The sequence below is a fragment of the Vitis riparia genome, chromosome 10 (genome assembly GCF_004353265.1).
Source record: "Vitis riparia cultivar Riparia Gloire de Montpellier isolate 1030 chromosome 10, EGFV_Vit.rip_1.0, whole genome shotgun sequence".
Taxonomy (NCBI): domain Eukaryota; kingdom Viridiplantae; phylum Streptophyta; class Magnoliopsida; order Vitales; family Vitaceae; genus Vitis; species Vitis riparia.
Window position 1 is genome coordinate 7,808,264 of NC_048440.1, and position 25,363 is coordinate 7,833,626.

Sequence of the window (25,363 nt, forward strand, 5' to 3'; positions counted from 1 at the left end):
TTAGGATCTCTAGTATGCGTGATAAATCACACCTGACATTTGGGTGGCAAACGGGACCCATTTACACCCACAAGTCAATGTCAATTAATTATTACACACAATTCCAGACATTGGCGGGCCAAATAGACAGTCAACTGCATGGTCTAAGATTCTGACACGCCAATAAATGGCAACAATTAGTCACCCTTATCTGATATGATTCCCTAGCCACCCTATGGGCAATCATCATTACCATAAAGGCTAGAGTGCATCGTCAGCACTATAATAAGAGTGTCATCAATCTTATATAAACCCCTTAAAAAACATGAATAAGGCTCATTTTCTCCTGCAAATAGTTAAAGTTATCCTTGTTTGATTTAAATTTCGGAGGGGTGTGTCTGGATCACCCGTCTGGATATCCTTTTGTGCAGAAAAGAAGTCCGTCTCGTGTCAGACGCCGTTGAATGGACTTTTTAAGAAGCACGAAGAAGGAAAGAAGTTCGCCTACCTCCAATGAAATTGAAAGGACTAGACTCTGGTTGGCATGACACCAACAAGTGGGGTTGGCTTTGTCAGTGTTGAGATGGACATGTAAGTTGCATATATAATTTCAAGGGTTAAAGAAGTGGGACAAAAAAAAAATCTGACACGGATATAAGTGAACAAGATTTATTGTATTTAGCCTGCCTTCTAATTCATTGGGACTCCTCAGTATGTCACAAAGAAATTGAGTATTGGATGAAAATTCATTTTCTTTTAATACCAATTGTTGAGGGGCGGCGCCATAAAGGCAATTTGCTCCCAACTATTTTAGCAAGCAAGTTGGTCAACATTTCTCTCAGTTTCCACTTGTACTGAAGGGTCATTTTCATATATTTCTTTATTTTTTTTCGTTCATTTGTACATGACTCATCCATGTAGTCTTCTCCCTTAAGCTACAACCACATGTTTAAATTGAAAAAAAATAATAATAATAATTTGCGCCAAACCAACCACGAGTAAAATGAATCAAACCGAAAAAGTAGAGGGAAAATACAATCATTTATGTGTCTCAAATATAGGTATTACCTGAAATATTTTTTTGCCTTATTATGATTTTATTTCAATGCTCACTTGACATGGGCTGCATGGACGGATCCATAAAAGTAGTCTACGGCAGGGGTACGGACCCAAGTCTAATATGTAGGTGGTACCGTGGTGGATTGGTGCATACGGAGGGCGGGCGGCCGGGCTCTCTTTTGTGATTCCGGACTCTCTTCCTGAATCACAAACCCGTCAACCACGTGATAGTTATTTAATACTCTGGCTGCGCACCAAAGGTCTAAGTCAACTTAGACCTCAGTCATTTTCTAACGACCTGCGACTTGCCGTTCCCATCTTTTCCTCTTTTCCTTTTTTGTATATTTCTTCTACATTCTGAGATGCGAGGAAGAAGTTGAAGCTGCGGCGGCCCAAATGGCTCTCTCCTCACTCTTCTCTTCTTTCTCCTTCATCCTCCTTCTGCATATCCTTTCATTTCAGAAATCCACCGCCCAGAATGCCACTTTACACCCATCCGAAGGTACGTGCCAATCTTCAATCTCTTTCTCTCTCTCTCTCTCTCCTTCTTTCTTAATTCATTGTTGTAGATCCAAGTAAGTGAAGCTGCATGCCCAGAAATGTATGATTTTATCACTTTGCAAGTGTTCGCTATTACTCTTTCTGGGTCTTTGCTTTCATTCTTCCTTCTTCATCTTCAATTTCTTCTCTGCAACCCCTCAAAACTTAATAGTTTTTATAAATTGTAGGTTGAGAAAATTCATAGAATATTAATTGAAACAGAAGGGTACTCCATTGTAGAAATGAAGTGCTAGCTTTTCAATTTTGAAATAGGGTCGGGTTTGATGCTCTGCAAAAAAGATGTGAATTGGGAAGGGAGAATTATGTTTTGATGGACCAATTTGGGAATAATAACATTTTCGGAACCCAACTTTCCATAATGCAAGATATGTCCACTGTTTGGAAAAATATTAAAGGAAACATGCATTCTGGTCTGAGGTGTTATTTCATACCAAAAATACCCCTCCATTGTTCATCGTCCCTGTGAAAGGTCCCGATACTTCCTACCAGCCCACGCAGGATGCAAAATCTGTCCAATTTTTTTTTTTTTATAAAAAACATAAGATGCTATTTGGTAATCTGATCATGATTTGCAGGCAAAGGTTGGATTTTTCAGCATGGCTCAAATATCGTGGATTTAGGGTTTGTGAAATTTAAATCCAATGGCCCAAAATCAAAGAGACCCCTAGATCAGATCAAGAAAACACATGGAGGAAAAAAAAAAAGCACTTTTTTTTTTGTCTTTCTTAGGGGTTTTGCATGGATTTTGTCGGAAATCAAACGAGGATGGATTTTCTCGGAAATCAAACGAGGATGAATTTTCCCGGAAATCGAATGGGGGATGGATTTTCTTGGGAATCAAACGGGGGTTGCAAAAAAAAAAATAATAACTTGATTAGATTAGTACCTGCGAGGATTGAGAATGGCAGAGGAAAAAATAGGGCTTTTTTTAGGGATTCTCTCGTCTGGAGGCCAACTTCAGAAAAGGGCCTCGGAAATCAAATGAGGATGGATTTTCTCGGAAATCAAACGAGGATGGATTTTCTCGGAAAACAAACGAGGATGAATTTTCCCGAAATCGAATGGGGGTGGATTTTCTTGGGAATCAAACGGGGGTTGCAAAAAAAAAAAAAAAATTTATTAGATTAGTACCTGCGGGGATTGAGAATGGCAGAGGAAAAAATAGGGCTTTTTTAGGGATTCTCTCGTCTGGAGGCCAACTTCAGAAGAGGGCCTCGGAAATCAAACGAGGATGGACTTTCCCGGAAATCGAATGGGGGTGGATTTTCTTGGGAATCAAACGGGGGTTGCAAAAACAATAATAATAACTTGATTAGATTAGTATCTGCGAGGATTGAGAATGGCAGAGGAAAAAATAGGGCTTTTTTAGGGATTCTCTCGTCTGGAGGCCAACTTCAGAAAAGGGCTCCTTGATGCGTGAGAGACGGTGTCGTGAGAGACAGTGGCTGCTGACAGGGACAACTAATGGGCAATTTTGGAATAGCATTTTAAAACAGTAGATAGTGCATGTTTCCTTTAATATTTTTCCAAACAGTGGACATATCTTGGATTATTGAAAGTTTGGGTTTTGAAAATGTTATTATTCCTAAATTGGCCCATCAAAACATAATTCTCCCAATTGGGAAAGTATGATACAGTTAAAACAATAATAATCATAAGGTAATAAATAAAATTGAAAATTTCTAGGTACTCAGGTCATGCTCTCGGTGATGTGGGGTGGTGGGCAGGATAGTTTATTCTAAAAATATTATATATTTATTTATTTTTAATTCATTTTTTGTTTTTTTCCCAAAAGGTGGCAATTATTGCCTTATTAATTGGTAATAAAAATATTGTTTGGCTCGGCAATTTTTCCATTGCATTATTCATTATTCTATATCTCAGTCCAAATACTAAATGTTAAAAAAGGAAAAAGAACAATAGCCTGGCGGTGCTGATATAAATATTTTAAATTTCTAAAAATAGAAAATAATATGTTGTGTTTTCTTAAACTTGGTTTTTAAAGTTGTTTTCAAGGTAGAGAACAAACGGGTCTAGTGGGATGCAGGATACTTCTAGTTGTTTTCTAGAAGGGTGTTTGATAAAATATATAATAAAATCATTGAAATTGTTTTTTTTTTTTTTTTTTTTCTAAAAAAGAATGATATTGTTTTAGTTGATGTTATAGAATATGGATATTAACATTTTAGTAAAGGTGTATTTATATATTTTTAAATAAAAATGAATAATAATATTTTTAAAAATAATGATTATTAATATTTTATTTAAAATGAATTAAAAAAAAAAATATAGAACTCATTTTTTTAAATATACAAATAAACCAAGTTTGGTCCTTATGTGTTCATATTATCAATAAAGTTCTCTAAATCATTTTTTTTTGTTATGGAAGTTCTAATATTAATAGAGTCGGTTTTTGAATACAACTTATTGACAAATTTAAATTATTAAGTCTTACATGATTTTGAATCCATTAGAAAATTTGAAAAAATGAAATTCTGTGTAGAGGGAAAATTGTAGCCATTCTAACCTAGTTTTAGTTCATTATTTATGGTATTTATTGGTTTTATTTTTGGGTTCTAAATTATTTTTTTAAAATTATTATATTCATCAATGAATCCAACGAATTAAGTCTATCTTAATTTGAAATTTATTTTAAAGCTATTTTCCCGGTGAAAAAATTCATAAAAATATAGTTATGTGCAAAGGAGAAACAACAAATTCATTTGAGACTATAGTATGTTAATTTATGGTATTAATTAGATTGGTTTTTTAATTTCAAATTATTTTTTAAAATTAATAAACTTATTAACAAATTCAATGCATTAACTCTCACTTGATTTAGAGTCAGTTTGTCTCGTTGTGTGAAAAAAAAGAAAAAAAAAGAATCATTCTAAACCAATTTTTTTCCATGAATTTTTGGCATTCATTGTATAAGTATTTGAGTTTCAAATTATTTTTAAGAATTATTAGACTCGTTAATGAGTCCAACGCATTAAATCTCTCTTGATTTGAATTTCATTTTCCTAATGAGAAAATCCATAAAATAATAGTCCTGTATAAAGAAGAAACTAACAAAGTCATTCTTGATAAGTTTTAGTTTATAAAATTTTAGTATTGATTAAATTAGTTTGTGAGTTCCAAAATATTTTGAGAGTTAACAAGTCTTGCTTAATTTGGAATTCATTTGCCTATTGAGAAAATTTAGAAGAAATTTAGAGAAGCAAGTCTAATTTTAAAGATTTTAGGTAACAAGTGATGAAGAGAGAATGAAGCAAAAAAGGAGAAGCGCATCTAATTTATTTGCTTTTTATGAAAAAAAAAAAAAGAATGAATTGAGAGATTATATATGCATCCACTTAATATCTCTACAAATCCATTCTACTTCTATTTATACATCCACCTTAAAATATAAATCTTATTATCACATGCACTTAAATATTAGTAATATACCAAAAATACGGTTCTCATTCTTCTCTTTCTTCTTCTCTTATTTTTCTCTTTATTAACAAACTCCTAAGGCAAAATCTTCTTCTCCTAAATTTGTTTATTAACAAACAGGTATTTAAGCTAAGTTCAAATCTAATTCCAACATCATCTATGCATTTTTTTTAATCAAGCTACTTCAAATTTATATTATATGTACTTTCTTCTATTTAAATGCAATTTTAATAATAAAATATTATTCATAATGTATTATAATAAAAAATGAAGTTATTATACCAAAATTTTTATTTGTATGCCCCAATATAAATTCAAATCTTATGAAAAAGAAAATTCAATTATAATTTTGTTTCATTCAAATTAAATTGACTCCATTTCATCCTAATTGGACCAACCTCAAGTGAAAAATGTTTCTATTTTTCAATTTCCTTTTGGTTTGCTTATCATCAACTTGAAAAATAGGGTTTCATGGGAATAATTTTCTTTCATTGAGATTATTCTTTTATATAGTTTACAACATATACAAATCCTTAAAATTAGGAAACTAAATCACTGATTAAAGGGAAAGAATTACTCCTAACAATTACTTTCCTAAAAATACAAAGATTGACAACTAATAGCTAATTTACAGCTTTACAAAGTTATTTCTTTCCATGTCAATTTTGGTTTTCCAACACTCCCCCTCAAGCTGGCTTAAAGGTATCTTCCATAGCCAGCTTGCCAACTAGAAAATCGAATTGTCTCTTGTGTAGTCCTTTGGTGAAGACATCAGTCACTTGTTCCTCGGTAGGGATATAAGTCATACAAACCAATCCGTTATCTATCTTCTCTTTAATGAAATGTTTGTCCACTTCCACATGTTTGGTGCGATAATGGAGAACCGGATTGTGAGCTACTGAAATTGTTGCCTTGTTGTCACAATACAACTTCATAGGAGATGAACCTGTCATCTTTAACTCTTCCAATAATCTTCTTATCCACATAATCTCACAAATACCATGAGCTACAACTCTAAACTCAGCCTCAGCACTGCTTCTAGCAACCACGTTCTGTTTTGTACTTTGCCACATAACCAAGTTGCCACCTACAAATGAACAGTACCTAGAGGTGGACCTTCGATTCACTATGCTTCCAGCCCAATCTGTATTGGTGTAGGCTTCAATTTGTAGGTGTCCTTGTGACTAAAACAGAAGGCCTCTACCTGGTGTCCCATTTAGATACCTTAGAATCCTGTAAACAACTTCAAAATGCTCTGGTCCAGGCGCATGCATAAACTAACTAACCATACTCACTGAGAATGCTATGTCAGGGCGTGTATGGGATAGGTAGATCAATCTCCCAACAAGTCTCTGATAATGATCCCGGTCCTTCACATTCTTGGCTTTTGTAGGTTGCAATTTTACATTCGGCTCTATGGGTGTTTTAGTAGGCTTACATCCTAACATACTTGTCTCATCAAGAAGATCAAGAACATACTTCCGTTGATTTACAAAAATACCTTCTTTGGACCTAGCAAACTCCATCCCAAGAAAGTATTTTAATGCCCCCAAGTCCTTAATTTCAAATTCCTCAGCAAATTTCCCCTTCAGCTTCTCTAGTTCATTGCAATCATCCCCAGTTAACACAATATCATCAACATACACAATTAAGATGACTACTTTACCTTCATTTGAAGGTTTGTAGAACATCGTGACTTTGAGTATATCCATAATGCTTTATTACTTTGCCAAAGTGCTCAAACCAAGCTCTAGGCGATTGCTTAAGTCCGTATAAGGACTTCTTCAATTTGCACACTTTCCCAACTCCAAAACTTTCTTCAAAACCTGGTGGAGGACTCATGAACACTTCCTCCTCTAGGTCTCCATTAAGAAAGGCATTTTTAACATCCAATTGGTGTAAAGGCCAATTGGAATTTACTGCAAGGGACAACAAAACTCTAATCGAGTTTATTTTAGCTACGGGGGCGAAAGTCTCTTGGTAGTCTATCCCATAGGTTTGAGTAAAACCCTTTCCCACAAGTTTGACTTTGTATCTCTTAACACTTCCATCTGCTTTACTCTTTATTGTAAACTCCCATTTGCACCCTACAACTTTTTTTTCCCTTGGTAAATCTACAACCTCCTAAGTGCCATTCTTTTTTAAGGCATTCATTTCCTCAAACACTACCAATTTCCAACTCGGTTCATCTAGTGCTTCTTGAATATTTCTAGGTATTGCAAGTTTTGAAATATTTGTAGTGAATGCTCAATAGTTGTCAAAAAGGTTATTGTAGGAGATATATTTGGAAATGGGATGTTTAGTGCAAGCTTGGGTTCTCTTTCTAAGAGCATAGGGAGATCAAGGTCAAGGTCCTGTGCAGGAACAATTGGGGCTAATCCTAAACCAGGTTCGGGTGCAGATATTTCTAGACTTGTATCAAAGTGTGATGGTAAGCTTAGATCAGTAACAGGAGAAGAAGAAGCATGTATAGGAGTAGGAACAGAAGGAGGGTTACCTGAGGCATTTAGAGAGCCATTGCCCAGGGCTTTCAGTTGACCATGTGCTGGGATGATCGACTGGTCTTTACTTCTTCTAGGGACTTTTTTCCTTGAATAAACCATAGGCTCAAGATTGTTTATATTTTTTTTTATTCGTAGTATTTCTTCTTCTAATAGACCAATTTCAGATTTGGATTCAGTAGGCTTAGTTTCCTTATTTTCTTTTTCAAGAGAGATATCAAGAATTACACTAGGCAAAGGTTCAACAATTTCCCAAAAATTTGGTTCCACTAATTTCTCCCCCTGAAGTAACTTTTTGGTAAAATATGGGACATTTTCCATGAAGGAAACATCCATAGTTGTGTAAAAACGTTTTGTAAGGGGATTAAAACATTTGTAACCCTTTTTATTAGGAGTATATCCTAAAAAAACACATTTTTCTGCTCTTGGGTCTAACTTAGATCTTGACCTTTTTGGAATGTGTACATATGTAGTGCAACTAAATATTTTTAAGGGTAATTCAGAATTAATTCGAGATTCTGGAAATACATTTTTCAAGCACTCCAAAGGAGTAGTATATTGCAAAATTTTTGTAGGCATCCTGTTAATTAGATATGAAGCAGTTAGTATGGCATTCCCCCATAAGTATTTTGGAATATTTATGTAAAACATCATAGCCCGTGCTACTTCTAACAAGTGTTTATTTTTACATTAAGCTATTCCATTATGTTTAGGGGTGTCAAAACACGAGGATTGATGTAAAATTCCTTTCTCGTTTGAAAAGGTTTCCAAAACTTTATTAAAGTACTCAATCCCATTATCAGATCTCAAAATACTGATTTTTGTTTGAAATTGGTTTTCAATCATTCTGTAAAATTCTTTAAAAATCCTTTCGACTTCAGATTTTTCCCTCATTAAATATACCTAACAAAGACGTGTATGGTCGTCTATAAAGGTCACAAACCATTTTTTTCCTGAAATTGTGGTTACTTTTGAAGGTCCCCAAACATCATTGTGAAAAAGATAAAATGGTTTTGATGCATAGTAGGGTTTTGGAATGTAAGTTTTACATTGGCTCTTTGCCAATAAACAACTTTCACATTGAAATGATAAAGGATCAACTTTTTGAAATAACATTGGAAATAAATGTTTTAAATAAGAGAAACTAAGATGACCTAATCTGCAATGCCAAACCATTATTTGATCACAAACAGAAAGAGAACTAATACTACTTAGTCCTTGAGCAATTTTATTACTAGGTAAATTATCCTCGAAATAATAGAGACCATTGATCATCCTAGCACTACCAATTGTCTTCCCTGAGCTTCGGTCTTGAAAAATACAATGAGATTCATAGAAGATAACACAACAATTAGAATCTCTAGATAATTTGCTAACAGACAAGAGATTACAAGTAAGTTTAGGAACATGGAGAACAGATTTAAGATCTATTACCTCAAAAGATTTTTATTAGACCTTTTCCTGTAATAGATGAGAAATTACCATCAGCTATCCCAACCTTTTTATTTCCAAGACACGGTGAATAGGATTCAAACATGTTTGAGGAATTGGTCATGTGGTCGGATGCTCCAGAATCGATTATCCATGGAGTAGATTTAAAATGACAAGATAGAGCATATAATTCATTACCTATGTGTGTCGTAGAAACACTAGGAGTATCGGATGTCGAGTCGGATTTCAGCAGTGCAAGAAGATGCTCCATTTGCTCAGTGGTGAAGGGGCTGGTCTTAGCCTCATTAGCAGTAGGAATAATGGCTTGGTCTAGTTTGTCACCTGTTTTTCTTTTCCAATTCGCAGGTTTCCCATGGATTTTCCAACAGTTCTCACGAGTATGGCAAGGCTTGTTGCAAAAATCACACCAAACCCGTGGTCCTCCATCTGATTTGCGCTGAAACGCAGTGGCTTTATTATAGCCTTCACCTGTGGTAACCTAGGCTGAACCTTCAATAGCAACTCCAGGTCCCTTCTTGCTCACATTCCTCCGACTGTCTTCTCTTCTAACTTCTGAAAAAACTTCACCAATTGAAGGCAGGGGTTGTCTTCCAATGATTCTCCCCCTTACCTCTTCAAACTCGACATTAAGGCCAACCAAGAACTTGAAGATCCGATTGTCTTCCATGGTCTTCTTATGATGACGTCCATTCTCGGCAGATTTCCACTCATAGGTGTTGAAGAGGTCAAAGTCTTGCTAGATCCACTTCAAGGAGTTGAAGTACTTTGTGACGTTGTCCTCCCCTTTTCGTATCTCACCGAGTTTGAGGGTTAATTCAAAGATATGTGATTGGTTCCCTAGATCAGAATACATCTGATTTACATTCTCCCAAAGCTCTTGTGTTGTTAGATAGCACATGTAATTAGAGCTAATGTCCTCTTCCATAGAATTCACAAGTCATGTCATCACCATGGAATTCTCAGCATCCCATATTGCATAGTTCGGATCATTCACTGCAGGAGCCTTTTTTTCACCCATTAGGTAGCTTATCTTTCCACGTCCTCTGATGTACATCCGAATTGATTGAGACCATCTCAGAAAGTTGTCACCATTCAAGTAAATTGTGGTGATTTGGACAGAGTGAATTACATGTGCTATCCAACAACACGAGCTTTAGGAGAATGTAAATCAGATGTATTATGATCTAGGGAATCAATCATAGATCTTTGAATTAACCCTCAAACTCGGTGAGATATGACAAGGGGAGGACAACGTCACAAAGTACTTCAACTCCTTGAAGCGGATTTGGCAAGACCTTGACCTCTTCAACACCTATGAAATCTGCCGAGGTGGTACGATTGATTTTTGAAGAATCAGTGATGATGGGATTGTTAAGAGAAGGTTGAGGAACAGTAGTGGACTAGTTTGAAATATCCGACATGGTTTCAGAGAGAACATGGATTGAAAGAGAGGAAGAAGGAGGGTTTTGGCAAGCAAATTGCTTGCTCTGATACCAACTTGAAAAATAGGGTTTCACGGGAATAATTTTCTTTCATTGAGATTATTCTTTTATAAAGTTTACAACATATACAAATCCTTCAAATCAGGAAACTAAATCACTGATTAAAGGGAAAGAATTACTCCTAATAATTACTTTCCTAAAAATACAAAGATTGACAACTAATAGCTAATTTACAGCTTTACAAAGTTATTTCTTTTCATGTCAGTTTCGGTTTTCCAACACATCAAATTTATTAACATTTTGTATAAATCTTTGATAAAATTTGTTTAGGATGATGTGATTTCGAGTGCATGCATTACTTACTGTTTGGTGTGATTGTTGAGACAGTGAAAGCATTGAACTCTCTATTCCAAAAATGGGACATAGAAGCTGTGCCACTGTGGAACATTAGTGGGGAGCCATGTAGCGGATCTGCCATTAATGGAACTGAATTCGAGAGTGAGGCTAATAATCCTGCTATCAAATGTGACTGCAGTTATGATAGCAACACTACCTGTCACATCACTCAGCTGTATGTGGAAACTTTTCAAGTTGAATGTGTCTACTAGCATGCCATAAAAATTTGATAACCAAAGCATAAGTATATTGGAACAGCACCAAAATCTTTAATTTTATTAAAATTAAGTTTAATTGTGTATGTATAATATTTTCAGGAGAGTACATGCTTTGAACAAAAGGGGAGTAATTGTAGAGGAGTTCAAGGCCTTTACTTATCTCATGGTTTTGTAAGAACTATTCCCTGTGCTTAGGCTATTAAGCTAGATGTGTGAAAATTTCTTGTTAATTAGTTTTTTAAAACTTTGTGCAGGAAGCTCGATAAGAATTACTTCACAGGTCCCCTACCTTCATTTATTGGAAATTTATCTCAATTGATTATATTGTAAGTACTCTGACACAATTGTTGGTCCTCATTTGAATTCCATTTTCTGTAATGGACTCTTAAGTAAACAGGAATTTAGCCACAGGATTCTGAATAAAATTTGGAGGTCATTGTGCAGTTAGGAACAAATGAAGTGGATTGATTAACACGAAAGTGAAACTGCTTGTATTTTTTATTAACATTGTGAAACACATCTAAATAGGTCTTTGCCTTTTCTTCGCATGAGTTGTGTCATGTCTGCTGATATTTTACAAAACCTGTTTATACCTCCTTTCCTATGTTATAATGTATAGCAGCTTGTCTTCAAAATAGCTATATCGGAATTTCCTATTAAGGAACCTTTATATTTGTTGGAGAACATTTTTTTTAGTGCTTCTTCTCACCTCATTTCTTAAGTGGGGGAAAAATGTTCAATGAACTCAGTAAAGTCTTGTGCATAGATATAGAATCTTGTAAACTGGTGAAACAAATTGGACAAGCCCTTTAAGCAGTTAAGATCTTAACTTACCACCTTACTACACAATGAGTAGCACCACTTAATCTAATGTGCATTTGAGGATTCAAGGGCATCTAGTCCAAGTTTATCCTTAAAATAAGGCTTTCGCCGAGGCTCTGTTTAGATCTTGGAAGGTCTGAGGAAAACCAATGGAGTAGAAATCTGGGAGGAAACAAAAGGGAAAGACAATAAAAAATAAATTTGAAGTTAGTAGATTTCTCTCACATACTTTTCGAAATTTATTTCTCTACTTTTCTTTCTTATATAAAGATTAAAGAATTTGAAATGCATGAGTTTCTAACTAATTTTCATCATATTTAATTCTCCTTCATGTTTTCCATGGTAAACCAGATAACAAATTTTGGACTCCTTCCTACTTTTTTCCCTTTTCCTAATACCTTAAGTGATTCAAACAGAACCTAAAGCTTTTAAGAGCTTAGCCAGTGGTCCAAATGCAGCAAGACCATCTTAGTGCTAGGGAAATTCTTGTTATAAGCTTACTGTGTGTTGGACTGCTTTTGCCTACTTCTGTCCTTGGACTTTATCACTAACAAAGCACATAAATTTTTCTTCAACCATGAATAAACGTTCCTATTTATCTTTTAACCAACAAGAAGGAACTGTGGATATATCCTCATTTATTTATAATTGTTTCCCTTCTAGTGAAACACAGATGCAATTCTATAAGTTTTCCGTCCATGTGACAGGAATCATCCTATTTCAGTGTTATTTGTCATGTACATGCTGTACATATTGATACAATGAAATACAAATTTAAGTGCATAGTTTCACTCAGTTGTATCCTTTTCATATACTCTCTACTTGATATGTAGTTGTAGCATTTGTGTTTTTTTTTAATTAAAAAGAAATAAAGCTTCCCAATTAACTTTAAATTGCAATAACTCCTAAGATTCGTTTCTTGATCCTCTCATCTTCTCATGTTGTTGTTGTCTGAATAGGTCAGTCTCGCATAATGCACTCTCTGGAACCATTCCTAAGGAGCTTGGAAATCTGAAGGAACTTCTAATGTTGTAAGTTCTGAGAACATTTTCCTTTTTCAAGGATATTGATTAGTTTTTGTAAATAAAAAAAAAAATATTAGGATTTGTCTCCAAGAAAATGAACATAAAAGACTAAAAGTTAGGGTATTGCCTAGGAGTTCTGAAGGGATCAAGTTGCATCATTCTGAATTCTAGAGTTTTTGGGGTAGGGAAACAAGTGAGAAGCACCGATGAAGAGAAAAAAGAAATGAAAATGAGAATACACTCTCTTAGATATATGGCTTTTTTAGAAACAATTGAAGTCATATAAACTTTTTAACAAACTAAATTATACAACTAGTTGACATTTATTTTCATACCCTATGTTGATTTTGATTATTTTTGTGGTAAATACATTTTTTATTTATGCCATTCAGGTCTATTGGTTCAAATAACTTCTCTGGAACTCTCCCTCCAGAAATTGGAAATCTAGTCAAACTTCAGCAAATGTAAGTTGTTGCTTTTATTTTTGTCTGTGGATTTGTATGTCAGTGTTAAAATAATAGATGATTTAATTAATCTTCTCTGAATAGGTAGAAAGTTAAAGAAATTTTATTTATGAATTGAACAGTTACATTGACAGCAGTGGAGTGAGTGGGGAGATACCCTCTACATTTGCTAAACTTCAAGACATGGTAGTCATGTAAGAAAGATTCAGTGTCGTCACATTTTCTATTTATGTTACGGGGTCTTCATTAATGAATTTTATGTTTCCCCAGCTTAGTATGAGTCATCTATTTTGTTTCAGGTTTGCAACAGATGTTCCTATCACAGGAAAGATACCAGACTTCATCGGGAACTGGACAAAGCTTGAGTCTCTGTAAGCTAAAAGAAAACAATAATAATAATTTTACCTTCAAGACACTTTCTTTTGATGATAAGGCATATTTTTTTATGTAACTCTCTTCAGAGTTTAGTCATATTCTGAGACAAATATGCCTAGTGAGGATATTGTTTTCAGTGGCAAGTTTCTCAAATGGTCTTGCAGGAGATTTCAAGGGAACTCTCTCGAAGGTCCAATACCATCAAGTTTTTCTAAATTGACTTCATTGACCACTTTGTGAGTTTTCACTGTATAATTAGTTCAAAAATTTAACATCTGGATCCCTCTCTCCCATGAAAAAGGATCAGTTCCAGTGACATTCATGAGTAACTTTGTAGGCGAATAAGTGATTTATCCAATGTGAGCTCATCTCTTGATTTCATCAAGGAAATGAAGAATTTAACTGACCTGTAAGATAATCCTTCATTCGTTTCTTTTGTTTCTATTTTTTTCTTCCTCTCTTACCTCCATTAACTGACTTTAACCATCCCTTTTTTTTTTCAGAGTTCTAAGAAACTCATTGATATCTGGTAGTATTCCATTTTATATTGGAGAATTTCAAAGTTTAAAAACACTGTAAGTTATGACATACATTTATTCCTCAAATGACAAAGATATCAGCCAGACTTTGTTTTGTCTATGTATTATTCTTTGTTTTTTTATTTACTCTTGTAGGGATTTGAGTTTCAACAACTTAACAGGTGAAATCCCGGATGCTTTGTTCAACTTGAGTTCTCTCACTTCCCTGTAAGAATCAAATAAGCCCTTTCTTTCTTGGCTTGCAGATCATGCTTTTGATACTTCCCTGACAGTTCTATTTTCTTCAACTGCTGTTTCAATGATCAGATTTCTTGGAACCAATAGACTTTCTGGAACTTTCCCTGCCCAAAAAAGTGAACAACTTCAAACTATGTAAGCCCTTGTTTTTTAGTAATATGTTAAATTGGATCTACAAGCATTTCACAGCCTGTATCTTATAAGGCACTATGTTTGCTTTTTATTAGATAAAAGAAAGAACTTGTTCAAGTGAATGAAAAACAGGAAAATTCCTTTTTTTTTTTAAAATGGTGAATTTGCAGGAACATATAATATATATAACCTGACCTCTGACAATTAGTCCCAAAGACAAAACTATCAATCTTTCATGACCAGTATATTAGTCAGACCAAACTGCCTTTCAATTTTTTAACCCAAGGTGAAGCAAGGATCTCCCCTTCAATAATTAACCTAAAAATGCCCCACTTCAAGAGAGATTAAATAATCCCACCCCTATGATCCTGCATCAGTTTGCTAATATTGATTTGACCCAGAATGTGCGAGGAGCATCTATTGAAATTAAGCTTCAAAATACCACCTGGTGGAGCACACAAACTATGTCCATCACTGTCCTAACTGGGAGGTAAATCAAATTCCAATCCCACAAAAATGATTCTAAAGGGAACACTTGAGAACCCCATGGTAACGAACATCCAAAGAGACATGAAAAAATAGATATCTTTGCCACAATTTAGTCTTTAATCTTTTATCATCCTCAATGATCTTGACACTCTTTTCCAGTCAAATAACATGATGCACAAAGGTCACTAGGGCTGCTTCTCCACCCCCAATCCCAGCACCTACTAAAATTCTAGAAAGGTACAACCTTCATAATAGAAACACCAGTAGAACCTTGCTACTAAAAATGACCTCTGCAACAACTCAAAATCAAGGAGTAATGGAGGAAAGAATGGTTAGCATATGTTCCAATCCCCAAGTACAAAATACAGCAATGAGAGCCAATGGCTATATGAGATCTCCTTAACCAAAACAAATTATTTGAGTACCCAAAATTTTGAAGTGCTTTGGAGTTTTGAGGTAAATTTGTCTAGGGTAAGGAAGAAGGTGAATGTGTGTCTGCACATGCATGTATGCATGTTTTATGTCTATTTTCCCCTTTTTCTTCTTGTCACTACAACATACTGGAGATGATCATTTATTATCAGTCATGCGACTGACTTCTTTTCTTTAATGGGCCAATTCTAGAATTCAACTACTTCTTCCAGAAGATTGAAAAAAAAAAAAAAAAAAAAGACAACTGATGCAGTTACTGTGAATGCTGAAACTCGTCCTCAGGAATTCTGTAGATTGAATTGCTAACCTTCTGGGTTTTTTTGAAAAAATGATCTGATGCTGTTTCTATTTGGACAAGCTTTTTGACTTGTCCTCAGCATGTGACAAACAGACATTTCATATAAGTTATATAATCCTTCTGTAACATTCTTTAATTTTCTAATTTGATAGTGATTTCTATGCATTCTAACTCAGCTAATATGTTTTTGCATGCAGAGATTTGTCATACAATGAGTTATCAGGAAGTTTTCCTTCATGGCTAAAGTCAGGTTTACAATTGTATGTCTCTTTATTTTTCATTTCCTTCAGTTATGATACATGTTCTCTGTTTATTTTTCATCTTGATTTTTTAGGTTATAAAATACTGTCCTGAACAATTCATGTAGAGTTGTTTCTTTCCTCATATATATACTAGTAATATTTGGTTAAGAATATCTCAATCCCATTTTGCATGTAAATGGTTTTTTTTTTTTTTTTTTTTCTTGTCATGTAATGTTTATGAAATATCTGTTTGTACTTGTTTCTATTGTTTTTATTCTCTTATCCGTTGAATAGACTTTTGACATTGTAACAACCTTTATTTTCTGATAGAACCCTGCAACCTTTAGTAGGATTGAAATCTGGCCTTGAAGCTTTTTTTCTTTTTTTTTAATTTATTTAAGGGGGAAGGGGGAAGGGGAAAGGGGGACCACATTTTATGAACTCATCTTTGTCATGAATCCAGGAATAAAATACTCACTAGAGGAATGTTTAGGATAAGACAAATATTGCAGTCTGGGGTGTAGATATTAAGTTGTTTTTGACAAGGCCTCATCTTTTATAGTGAGTTTGTTTTCCTTTTCTTCTATGGATGTTGACATAGTTCCAATTTCCAGACCAGCTGCTTATGTATTCCATTCTGTTACATTGGGTTTAATAACTCTCATGTGAAATAGTGAAGAAACCAGAATAAGTTCAAGGTGGGAAAGTTCATCATGAAGTACAATTTCAGATTGTAGTAAAGAAGAATGAAAAAAGTCTTTGTACAATATGATTTGGAGAAGTTTTTTTTCTAGGAAAACAAACAGACTAGGGAAGATAACCAATCAAGAGTTGGAAGGACTTCTAGCACATTTTCACTTGATTTTATAATGGCATCACTGCTAATTTAATTAATGAGGAGAAAGAAAGGATATATGGAGCAAACTAGAGCTCTTGTTATATGGTGGAGGATTTATGAACAAGTTGCATTCGAGGAAGTAATTTTAGCAAGATGTATATAAAAAGGCAAAATAATAGTAGAATAATATTTATTATATCACTTTAGTATGTTTGTCATCCTGATGAATCTATTGTACTCAATGAATAATAGAAACTAGTTCTTTTGGTGTCACTTCCTCTGTCAAATGACCACTTAGTTCCTTACTCTTTTTTCTGAGAAGATGAAAACTGACTGTTGCTTTATCAGCAAGCAAGGTGCAAAAGAAATCCTTGGGTACCTTGTGGCAATCTCAATTCAGGCATGATAATATTTCAACAGGTCGAAGAGACTTTGACATCAATTAAGATGAATTGGTCAAAATCCCATGCAAGGATGTGTGGGGGTTCTACTGCCACTAGAAAGACCATGACAGGCAAGCTAGGTGCAGTATACTAAAACAATGGCAAGAAGGGGATACAGGCAAACATAAAAAGTCATCAGATATAGTATCTTCACAAAGAATTCATATGACAGCAACTGATGGTTGGTTTTAAACATATGTACCTTGCAATGATGGTCCTAAAGGGTTAAGGTGGTTCTTCTAAGGGCATTGAAATGTCACTGTGAAAAATTAGAATGCCCATTGGCCTTTCTGGTTATTCTAGGTGATGGGGGGTGGTTATGTTGTTTAAGATAAACTTATTATCCTTGGCCATGCTAGACAGTAGTTGCCTCTACATGGAAAAGGGCAAGGCTTTGAAGGGTAGAACAGGTGCTTTGGGGATCAAGAAGGTGAGAATGTTGGAAATCTATCACAGGTTAGGTTGTAGCCTCCCAAGGGGCAAAGTATAGAAGAGATGAGGTTGACTTTTTTGTAGATTGCTAGGAAGTAGGCAAAACATGACACAACTGTACATGTGCAAATTAGAAACCTAAAGCTACTGGGGGTGGTCTCTTCAGATTCTTCAAGGTTGCTTTAAAGAATACTAGCCAAGGTGGAGATTCTTTTGTGGATCTCTTGCTTTATTTGGGCTGAGGGGTTTCTTCTACTAATTGCCTCATCTGTGGGACCTTACAGTTTTCTGCATCATTGGGGTTTGGGTGTTACATCCCTGAGGCAAACTTTCTCTCCTAGTAGTTTATTGGTATTTTTATCATTGATGAATTTTCACTTATCCTCAAAAGTTTTTGGGCTCCTCCGTAGCCAGATTACCCATTAAGGAATGATTGCTCATTCCACAGTACTCTCTCTTTAGGGTTTCTTTCAAACTTCCGAAATAAGATCATTAACAAGTCTGCAGCACCTCTCAATACAACCACACAATCTCAGCTAAAAGAAAATATTTTTTTGCTGAATCTTAGAAGTAAAAGGGCAATGAAGAAACAGAAGATTAGCAATCTCACCAATCTCGAGCAAAAACCAGCAATTTGAGCTGAGAGCCTTACAACACTGGTACTTACTTTCTTATTATCCACCAACTATGTGAAATTTCTGACTTCTAGCCCGCAACGAACATACATTTATGTTTTCTTCTCAGATTTATGTTGTCCAACTAAAATTTCTTTCTTAGCTTCCCTTATTCTTCTTTTTTCCTTTTTTTTGGAGCATTTCCTTTATCTTTCTCACTGCTTGACCATACCTTTTTACTTGGACCAACAAGTTTTCTCAATTCTCTCTCATTAATAAATCCCCAAGTGAAGTGTGAAAATAAATTTTTAAAATTATTTTTCTATTTCTAATAGACAACTTGTTTCAAAACAGATTTGAAATCTCATAGTTAGCAAAAAGGTTTCATCTAACTATTCTTGTTGTTGCATCATTTCAAGAAGGGATTGATGTGGAAAGTTGATCTGTAGATTTTGTAGTTGATGATATGACATTGTTCACCTGTAAGTTTTATGATCTAAGAAGAGCTAAACCCTGTTATTCTTTGTCTAATTTGGAATAGTGAACGTCGAAACATGTCAATATCAACTCATAGAACTAATAGATTTATGAAATTAAAGAGTACAACTATCATTCTTGGAACTTAATTATACTGTTTTTAAGACGAGTACTTACTATTGCTTTTGCGGTGATAACCTATCTAAAACTTTTATCTTACTATTTTTGTTTTTCATTATAGATATATTGACATGTCATACTGCTTCTGTCGAGAAATAGTTTTTGACATTGACACTTGTTTGCCAGTTCATTTTGCTTTATTTGAACCATTTCTTTATATCAAATACTAATTCTCCTTCTCTTTGTCATACATTGACTTCTTATTTTACTACATGAAAATCCAATAAAACATCTACATTCTACACTAAATATTTTAAACTGTAAAGTTAATATATCATATGATCATATATTGTTTAATGTGTAATTGTAAACTAGTTTCTCCAACAAGAGATCAATATTGAGTTTTTCTTGCTTGAATATGATAGAAGTTGTTTCACTACCAATAATAATACTAAGCGACCACTGCATGGAACTTGTGCAGGAACTTAGTGGCCAATAACTTAACATTTGATAGCACAAACCGCAGGTAAGTTGTAGGAGGTTTTATCTATCTAAAGCAAGACATTCATAAAAGATAGCATAGATGAGAAGCAAAATGGTTTGGTTTCTGCAATAGAGTGTACTTATTTCAATTTCCAATATAGATAAGCATTATTATCAATTTGTGCTTGCAGTATTTTTGAAGGATTGGAATGTCTTCAAAGAAACTTTCCTTGCAACAGGGATCCTCCACCCTGTAAGCCACTTTGTTCTATTATATATTTCTTTTTTAGTTATTTATTTCTTTATTTAATGCAAGACTATATTTTCAGTTGCAATCCTGCTACATCAGTTGGACTAAGGAAGCCTGGGAACTTTGAAAGAATAACATTTTCCTAATTTGACAGCAAAATGAATAGTAGAAACACCATTGCCCATATATTGGAAAGTATGCTAAAAATGCGAGTGATAGTCAAGCTTGGGTGGAATATGTTTGTTGCCTCTCCTTGTTAAACAGTTCATATTCTGTGTTTTATGATCTAATTCATCCTTTACCTATAAAAAGCTGCAGCAATTATCTTGAAATTGTTAGACAACCAATTTTCCTCAAAGCTTAAACTAGTAGGATTTGGGCTTATAATGTATATCAATCACTCTAACACCCTCCCTTATGGTAGCCTTCTTTGGGCTTACATGCGGGCTTAATGAATTGGGGAAATAAAGTAGCATTTTTTAGGCTTAATAAATTGAGAAATAAACATATAGTGAGGTTTGAACAATTAACTTCCTGCCAAACAGGCTCTGATGCCATGTTGAATAACCAATTTTTCTAAAAGCTTAAATTTGTAGGATTTTGGCTCACAATGTATATCACACATTCTAACAGAAATTAATAACACATTAACTGTTAATTGTATGTATGATGTCATTGAGCTAACAAAAGTATGCCCCATGAAGACCCTGAAACAAGACTGAATGCTGAGATATGGATTCATACTAATAAAATTGGCTAGTAGACTCACTTGTTTGCATGATGGACTAACTTCTTAACATAATCTTATTTCTCTCTTTCATAATTAATCTAGTAAACTTTCAATGGGAAGTCAAAACATGAAACTATTTAGCCAAGCAGTCAAAGACCATGTAAAAAATTAAGAGCTGATCTCGACAACCTGTAGAATAGAATGCATTTACATAAACACATATTTATTGTAAGTAAAAAGGAGAAGAAAATAACACAGACATAAAACCAATATTAAAATGGTATTTGCCTTTTTTAAGGATTACCCCAATTAAAGAAATTTGTTCAATCTAAAGCATGATCTGAAAATTTTAATATGACACTGATGTTAAATTTTAAACAACCTGGACCGCCATCTCTGTTTTCATGAGAAATTAGATTTCTAAAATCATTCTAGCCAATATTAGTCCTATCTGAATTCACAACGGAAGTTCTCAACCTTATTTGGTGTTCTAAAAATGTTGCCAAGTTAATTTCTATGGTTATGATACAATTGCCATATGCAGAATTACTTTTCTGAATAGAGGTATCAAAACTTATGGGAAAAGTTTTTTTAGCCATGTGGTCCTAATTTTTACAAAAAGAAAAAAAATAAAAAATGAAAGCATCTAAGTAAATCTGTCAAAGAAGGAAATTAATAGTTTAGAAAATGAAATACACTCCTAATTTTTTATATACTCGTATCCTCAAAATCTGCATTTATAGTTAGTTTCAAGTCAAATGTAAAAATTTGATGCATTTCAAGTTGATCTTTGTTATTAACCATGTCAAATTGGAATACCATCAATTAGATTTAATTGGAATACCATCAATTAGGTTTTCACTTTTTAGTAGTTCTTATTATTGTTTTCACTTTACTCAAATGTCTCAAACATCATGACCTACGCTTCCACTTAAACACTTTAGAGCACTTTTGGGAGGCACATATTTAGTTCATTTTATCAATCATAACCACTAAATTGTACTTTTTCCTCACTGGCATGTCAAGTTTGTTACATAGCTTTAGCTAAGAAAGTTACAACTCCTTAATATTTCTTTTGAATTTGAATAAAATAAAAATAAAATCACATTTTTTAAGTAAGTGTTCCGACAATGACTAAGGTTCTCATGTACATATGTATGTATGTATGTATATATTACAGATACCAATGTCTCAATCAAGTGTGGTGGGCCAGAGTGGAGAACACCCGATGGCACTGTATATGAGGCTGATAACTCAATTACCACTGGTACTGCTTCAACATCATATTATGTAAGCAGATCAGAGAATTGGGGAGTTAGCAATGTGGGTTTGTATAGTGATAGAATTGCATATAAGACGGAAGTTAGTGGGACTAACCACCCAGAACTTTTCAAGACTTCAAGGATATCACCAGGCTCACTTAGATACTATGGCCTCGGTCTTGAGAATGGACATTACACTGTAAGTTTGCAATTTGCAGAAATGGAACTTAAAGATCAAAGTGCACAAACTTGGGAAAGTATAGGAAGGCGTGTTTTTGATATCTATATTCAGGTAAGAATTGTAGTACAAACCAAAAATTAAACCATCATGGATTTGAAATCCCATTCTCCACTTGTATGAAATTTCTTTTGTTAAAGTCCTGTTTAAATATTTTTAGAATAAATAAAATCCATTTTGATCTCTTTTCACTTGTACAACAGGGAACTCTTCAATTAAAGGACTTTGACATAACAAAGGAGGCAGGTGGGGTTGAGAGAGCAATAGAGAGAAAATTCAATGCTGTTGTGTCACAGAACTATCTTGAAATTCACCTGTTTTGGGCTGGTAAGGGCACTTGCTGCATACCAGTTGAAGGTTATTATGGACCATCCATTTCAGCCCTCAGTGTTGTTTCAGGTAACACACTTGAGTGATAGTTTCTAATTTTCACCTATATGATATGTTCTACATAGAGTTCCATTTTGCTAATCACAGCTAACAACTGGTTACCGATTTATTTGCTCAGATTTGAAAAGAGTTCCAACAACTACTCCACCAAAGAAGGGCTACACTGGTTTGATTGCTGGAATTGTAGCTGCCATTGGGATTCTGAGTTTTATACTTATTATATGTGCAGTTTTTTATGTGAAATGGAAAGCATCGAATCTCAACGAGGATATAGGTACAATATAATTGCTTCAAAATGTTCGTGTATTTCTAGTGTCTCTCAAAAATGAATTTCAAAGTCCTCTGCACTAAGTAATATACTTCTTGAAAATGAGGGAAAATGGATTTCTTTATTATTTCTAGGATGCTACTTTCCAGTTAGTAGAATGAATATACCAGCCTGATTCATCCCACTGTATGCAAATCCATTGATATTTGTTGTCGTGGTATCCGTATCCCTTCTAGAATTCATAAAATACTGATTATTTTACATGAATTTGCAGTGCTTCTTGGAGTAGGCCCTCGACCAAACACTTTTCGTTATGCTGAGTTGCGAACTGCAACAGAAAATTTTAGTGCCACAAATAAGCTAGGGGAGGGTGGATTTGGATCTGTTTACAAGGTAAAATGAATTTTTCATGTCAATAATATAATGCATGATGCATTTTCTTTTCATGGTAATGAAAAGATTGATTGATCCTAGTTGTTTTATAGGGCACTCTTCCTGATGGGAGGGTTGTAGCTGTAAAGGAACTTACAGTAGCATCTCAACATGGGAAGAGCCAATTTATAACAGAGATTGCTACCATATCTGCAGTGCAACATCGGAACCTTGTGAAATTGTATGGATTTTGCATCGAAGGAAACAGACGTCTCCTGGTTTATGAGTATCTTGAAAACAGGAGCCTTGATCATTCTCTCTTTGGTATGAAGATGTTCAAACTACTTTGCTTCTTGCACATCTATGAACCTTTGGAAAAAATTTTCTTCCTCCTTGAGAAAGTCTCAAATTTAACTGATTCTATTTGCAATTAATGGTGGTTGAGAAAATTCTGGAAACAGAAAAGGTGTTAAAAAAAAAAAATAAATAATTAAGATTTTATGCATCTTATTATTTGAATGGGGAGAAAATAGTAACCTCCACTCCTAAGCCTAATATGACCTCATAAGTTCAAGTGAATGTATGGATTCATGTAAGCAAGTTCATGATAACTTTATTTTACAAAATTTTAAAACTATTCTTTGTTGCTTGATTTTGGTGTTTGAATGTTTGTTATTCATTATAAGCTTTTGACCAAATGGGTACCAATCCTGGCAGGGAAAAACAATTTGCATCTTGATTGGCCAACCCGCTTCAATGTATGCTTGGCAACAGCAAGAGCATTAGCTTATCTTCACGAAGAATCAAGGCCAAGGATAGTACACCGAGATGTCAAGGCTAGTAATATTTTGCTGGATGAAGACCTCTGCCCCAAGATATCTGATTTTGGATTGGCAAAGTTGTATGATGACAAGAAAACCCACATCAGCACCCGAATTGCAGGCACCATGTAAGAAATCTCCTTTAACCATTTCCTGAGTTTGAGCCATTTACCCTTCTATGATAAATGAAAATACTCTTTATCAGTTAATATCTCCAGTTTTTTATTTCTTCATGTTTTATTCTGGTATGGATCAAATCCAATATCATGAGCAAGAGAAAGTACAAGATGAATTGCTTGGTTCAATGTCAGGCAGAGTGACATTCAAATCCCTTTCTTATATTGTTGAACTTGTCAGTGTTACAAAAAAACCTTCGTCTGATTGACCTCAACTAAGTCATTTCATGTAAATTTTCTAGTGGCTATCTAGCACCAGAGTATGCAATGCGTGGGCACCTGACAGAAAAGGCTGATGTCTTCAGTTTTGGAGTCGTTGCTCTAGAGATCCTGAGTGGAAGACCAAATACTGATAATAGCTTGGATGCCAAAATGATATATCTTCTTGAATGGGTATGGAAAAATGTTATGATCTTTTCAAATATTCTCCAAAATAACATTGTTTGATAATTCATTCTTCCTTTGTGGTTAATTATATCTCGATAATGTCTTCAGGCATGGGCTTTACATGAAAACAACCGAAGCTTGGATCTGATTGATCCAAGATTAACTGCATTTGATGAAAATGAAGCCATACGAGTAGTAGGAGTGGCTCTCTTGTGCACCCAAGCATCACCAGTGCTGCGGCCAACCATGTCGAGGGTTGTTGCAATGCTTGCAGGAGACATTGAAGTAAGCACAGTTGCATCAAAACCCAGTTATTTAACAGATTGGGATTTCAATGATACTACGAGTAGCTTTTTGAGCGAAGATGCTCAAACTTCTTTTGCATCTAATAAGAGTGCAAGTAATCCCACATCTTTTGCATCTAATAAGAGTACAAGTAATCCGACATCTTTTGCATCTAATAAGGGTACAAGTAATCCAACGCCTTCTCCTGTAAATATCTCTGAACCAATGCTTCATGGAATTATTGGAGCAGGAAGGTGATGAAACTGTTGTTTCTCCTATAATAATATTGTTATTAAATTCTCTCCCTTTAAGCCTTGAATATTTTCCTGGCTAGTTTTGGTTTTGGCAACATTGTTTAATGTATATAGATGACTCACATACCAGAATATGTGGAAGTTTTAACATTCTCAGACAATTGAAAGATTTTTTTATGGGGAAGGTTGTAGGAAGGGCAATGTTTAGTTGTTGTTGTTGTCAAAGCTCGTCTTTTGGTAGATTGCTCAGCATGACGATGGCGATTTTATTCTATCTAATTCTATACTTGATTGCATGATTTCGAGAATTTTCTTAATATATCTTAATTTCAAATACCGGATTTCAATTTTAAACTTAATACAAATTCTCTTCTTGACATAAGAAGACTATCTCTAAGAAAGAGACATATTATTCCAGAAAA

General features: G+C 34.4%; 1 protein-coding gene across 5 annotated transcripts in view; it reads left to right on the forward strand.

The window, feature by feature from the left end:
* LOC117923304 (probable LRR receptor-like serine/threonine-protein kinase At1g56140) overlaps nt 1–25,166 on the forward strand; it is a 60,800-nt gene extending 35,634 nt beyond the window's left edge. The window contains exons 1-24 of one of the 5 annotated variants that reach the window (XM_034841530.1): nt 1,317–1,540; nt 10,820–11,003; nt 11,146–11,217; nt 11,301–11,372; nt 12,828–12,899; nt 13,286–13,357; nt 13,480–13,551; nt 13,657–13,728; nt 13,897–13,968; nt 14,070–14,141; nt 14,236–14,307; nt 14,407–14,478; nt 14,578–14,643; nt 16,057–16,119; nt 19,507–19,551; nt 19,700–19,761; nt 21,669–22,042; nt 22,192–22,387; nt 22,497–22,652; nt 22,921–23,039; nt 23,132–23,342; nt 23,736–23,967; nt 24,258–24,408; nt 24,511–25,166. In XM_034841530.1, the coding sequence (XP_034697421.1) occupies nt 1,435–1,540; nt 10,820–11,003; nt 11,146–11,217; nt 11,301–11,372; nt 12,828–12,899; nt 13,286–13,357; nt 13,480–13,551; nt 13,657–13,728; nt 13,897–13,968; nt 14,070–14,141; nt 14,236–14,307; nt 14,407–14,478; nt 14,578–14,643; nt 16,057–16,119; nt 19,507–19,551; nt 19,700–19,761; nt 21,669–22,042; nt 22,192–22,387; nt 22,497–22,652; nt 22,921–23,039; nt 23,132–23,342; nt 23,736–23,967; nt 24,258–24,408; nt 24,511–24,945 (3,120 nt within the window). In that variant the 5' untranslated portion in view covers nt 1,317–1,434 and the 3' untranslated portion in view covers nt 24,946–25,166. Of the gene's footprint in view, nt 1–1,315; nt 1,541–10,819; nt 11,004–11,145; nt 11,218–11,300; nt 11,373–12,827; nt 12,900–13,285; nt 13,358–13,479; nt 13,552–13,656; nt 13,729–13,896; nt 13,969–14,069; nt 14,142–14,235; nt 14,308–14,406; nt 14,479–14,577; nt 14,644–16,056; nt 16,120–19,506; nt 19,552–19,699; nt 19,762–21,668; nt 22,043–22,191; nt 22,388–22,496; nt 22,653–22,920; nt 23,040–23,131; nt 23,343–23,735; nt 23,968–24,257; nt 24,409–24,510 lie in introns of those variants that run through there. The other 4 variants (XM_034841531.1, XM_034841532.1, XM_034841533.1 and 1 more) reach the window with 4 other exon arrangements.
* Nucleotides 25,167–25,363: the final 197 nt, after the last annotated feature.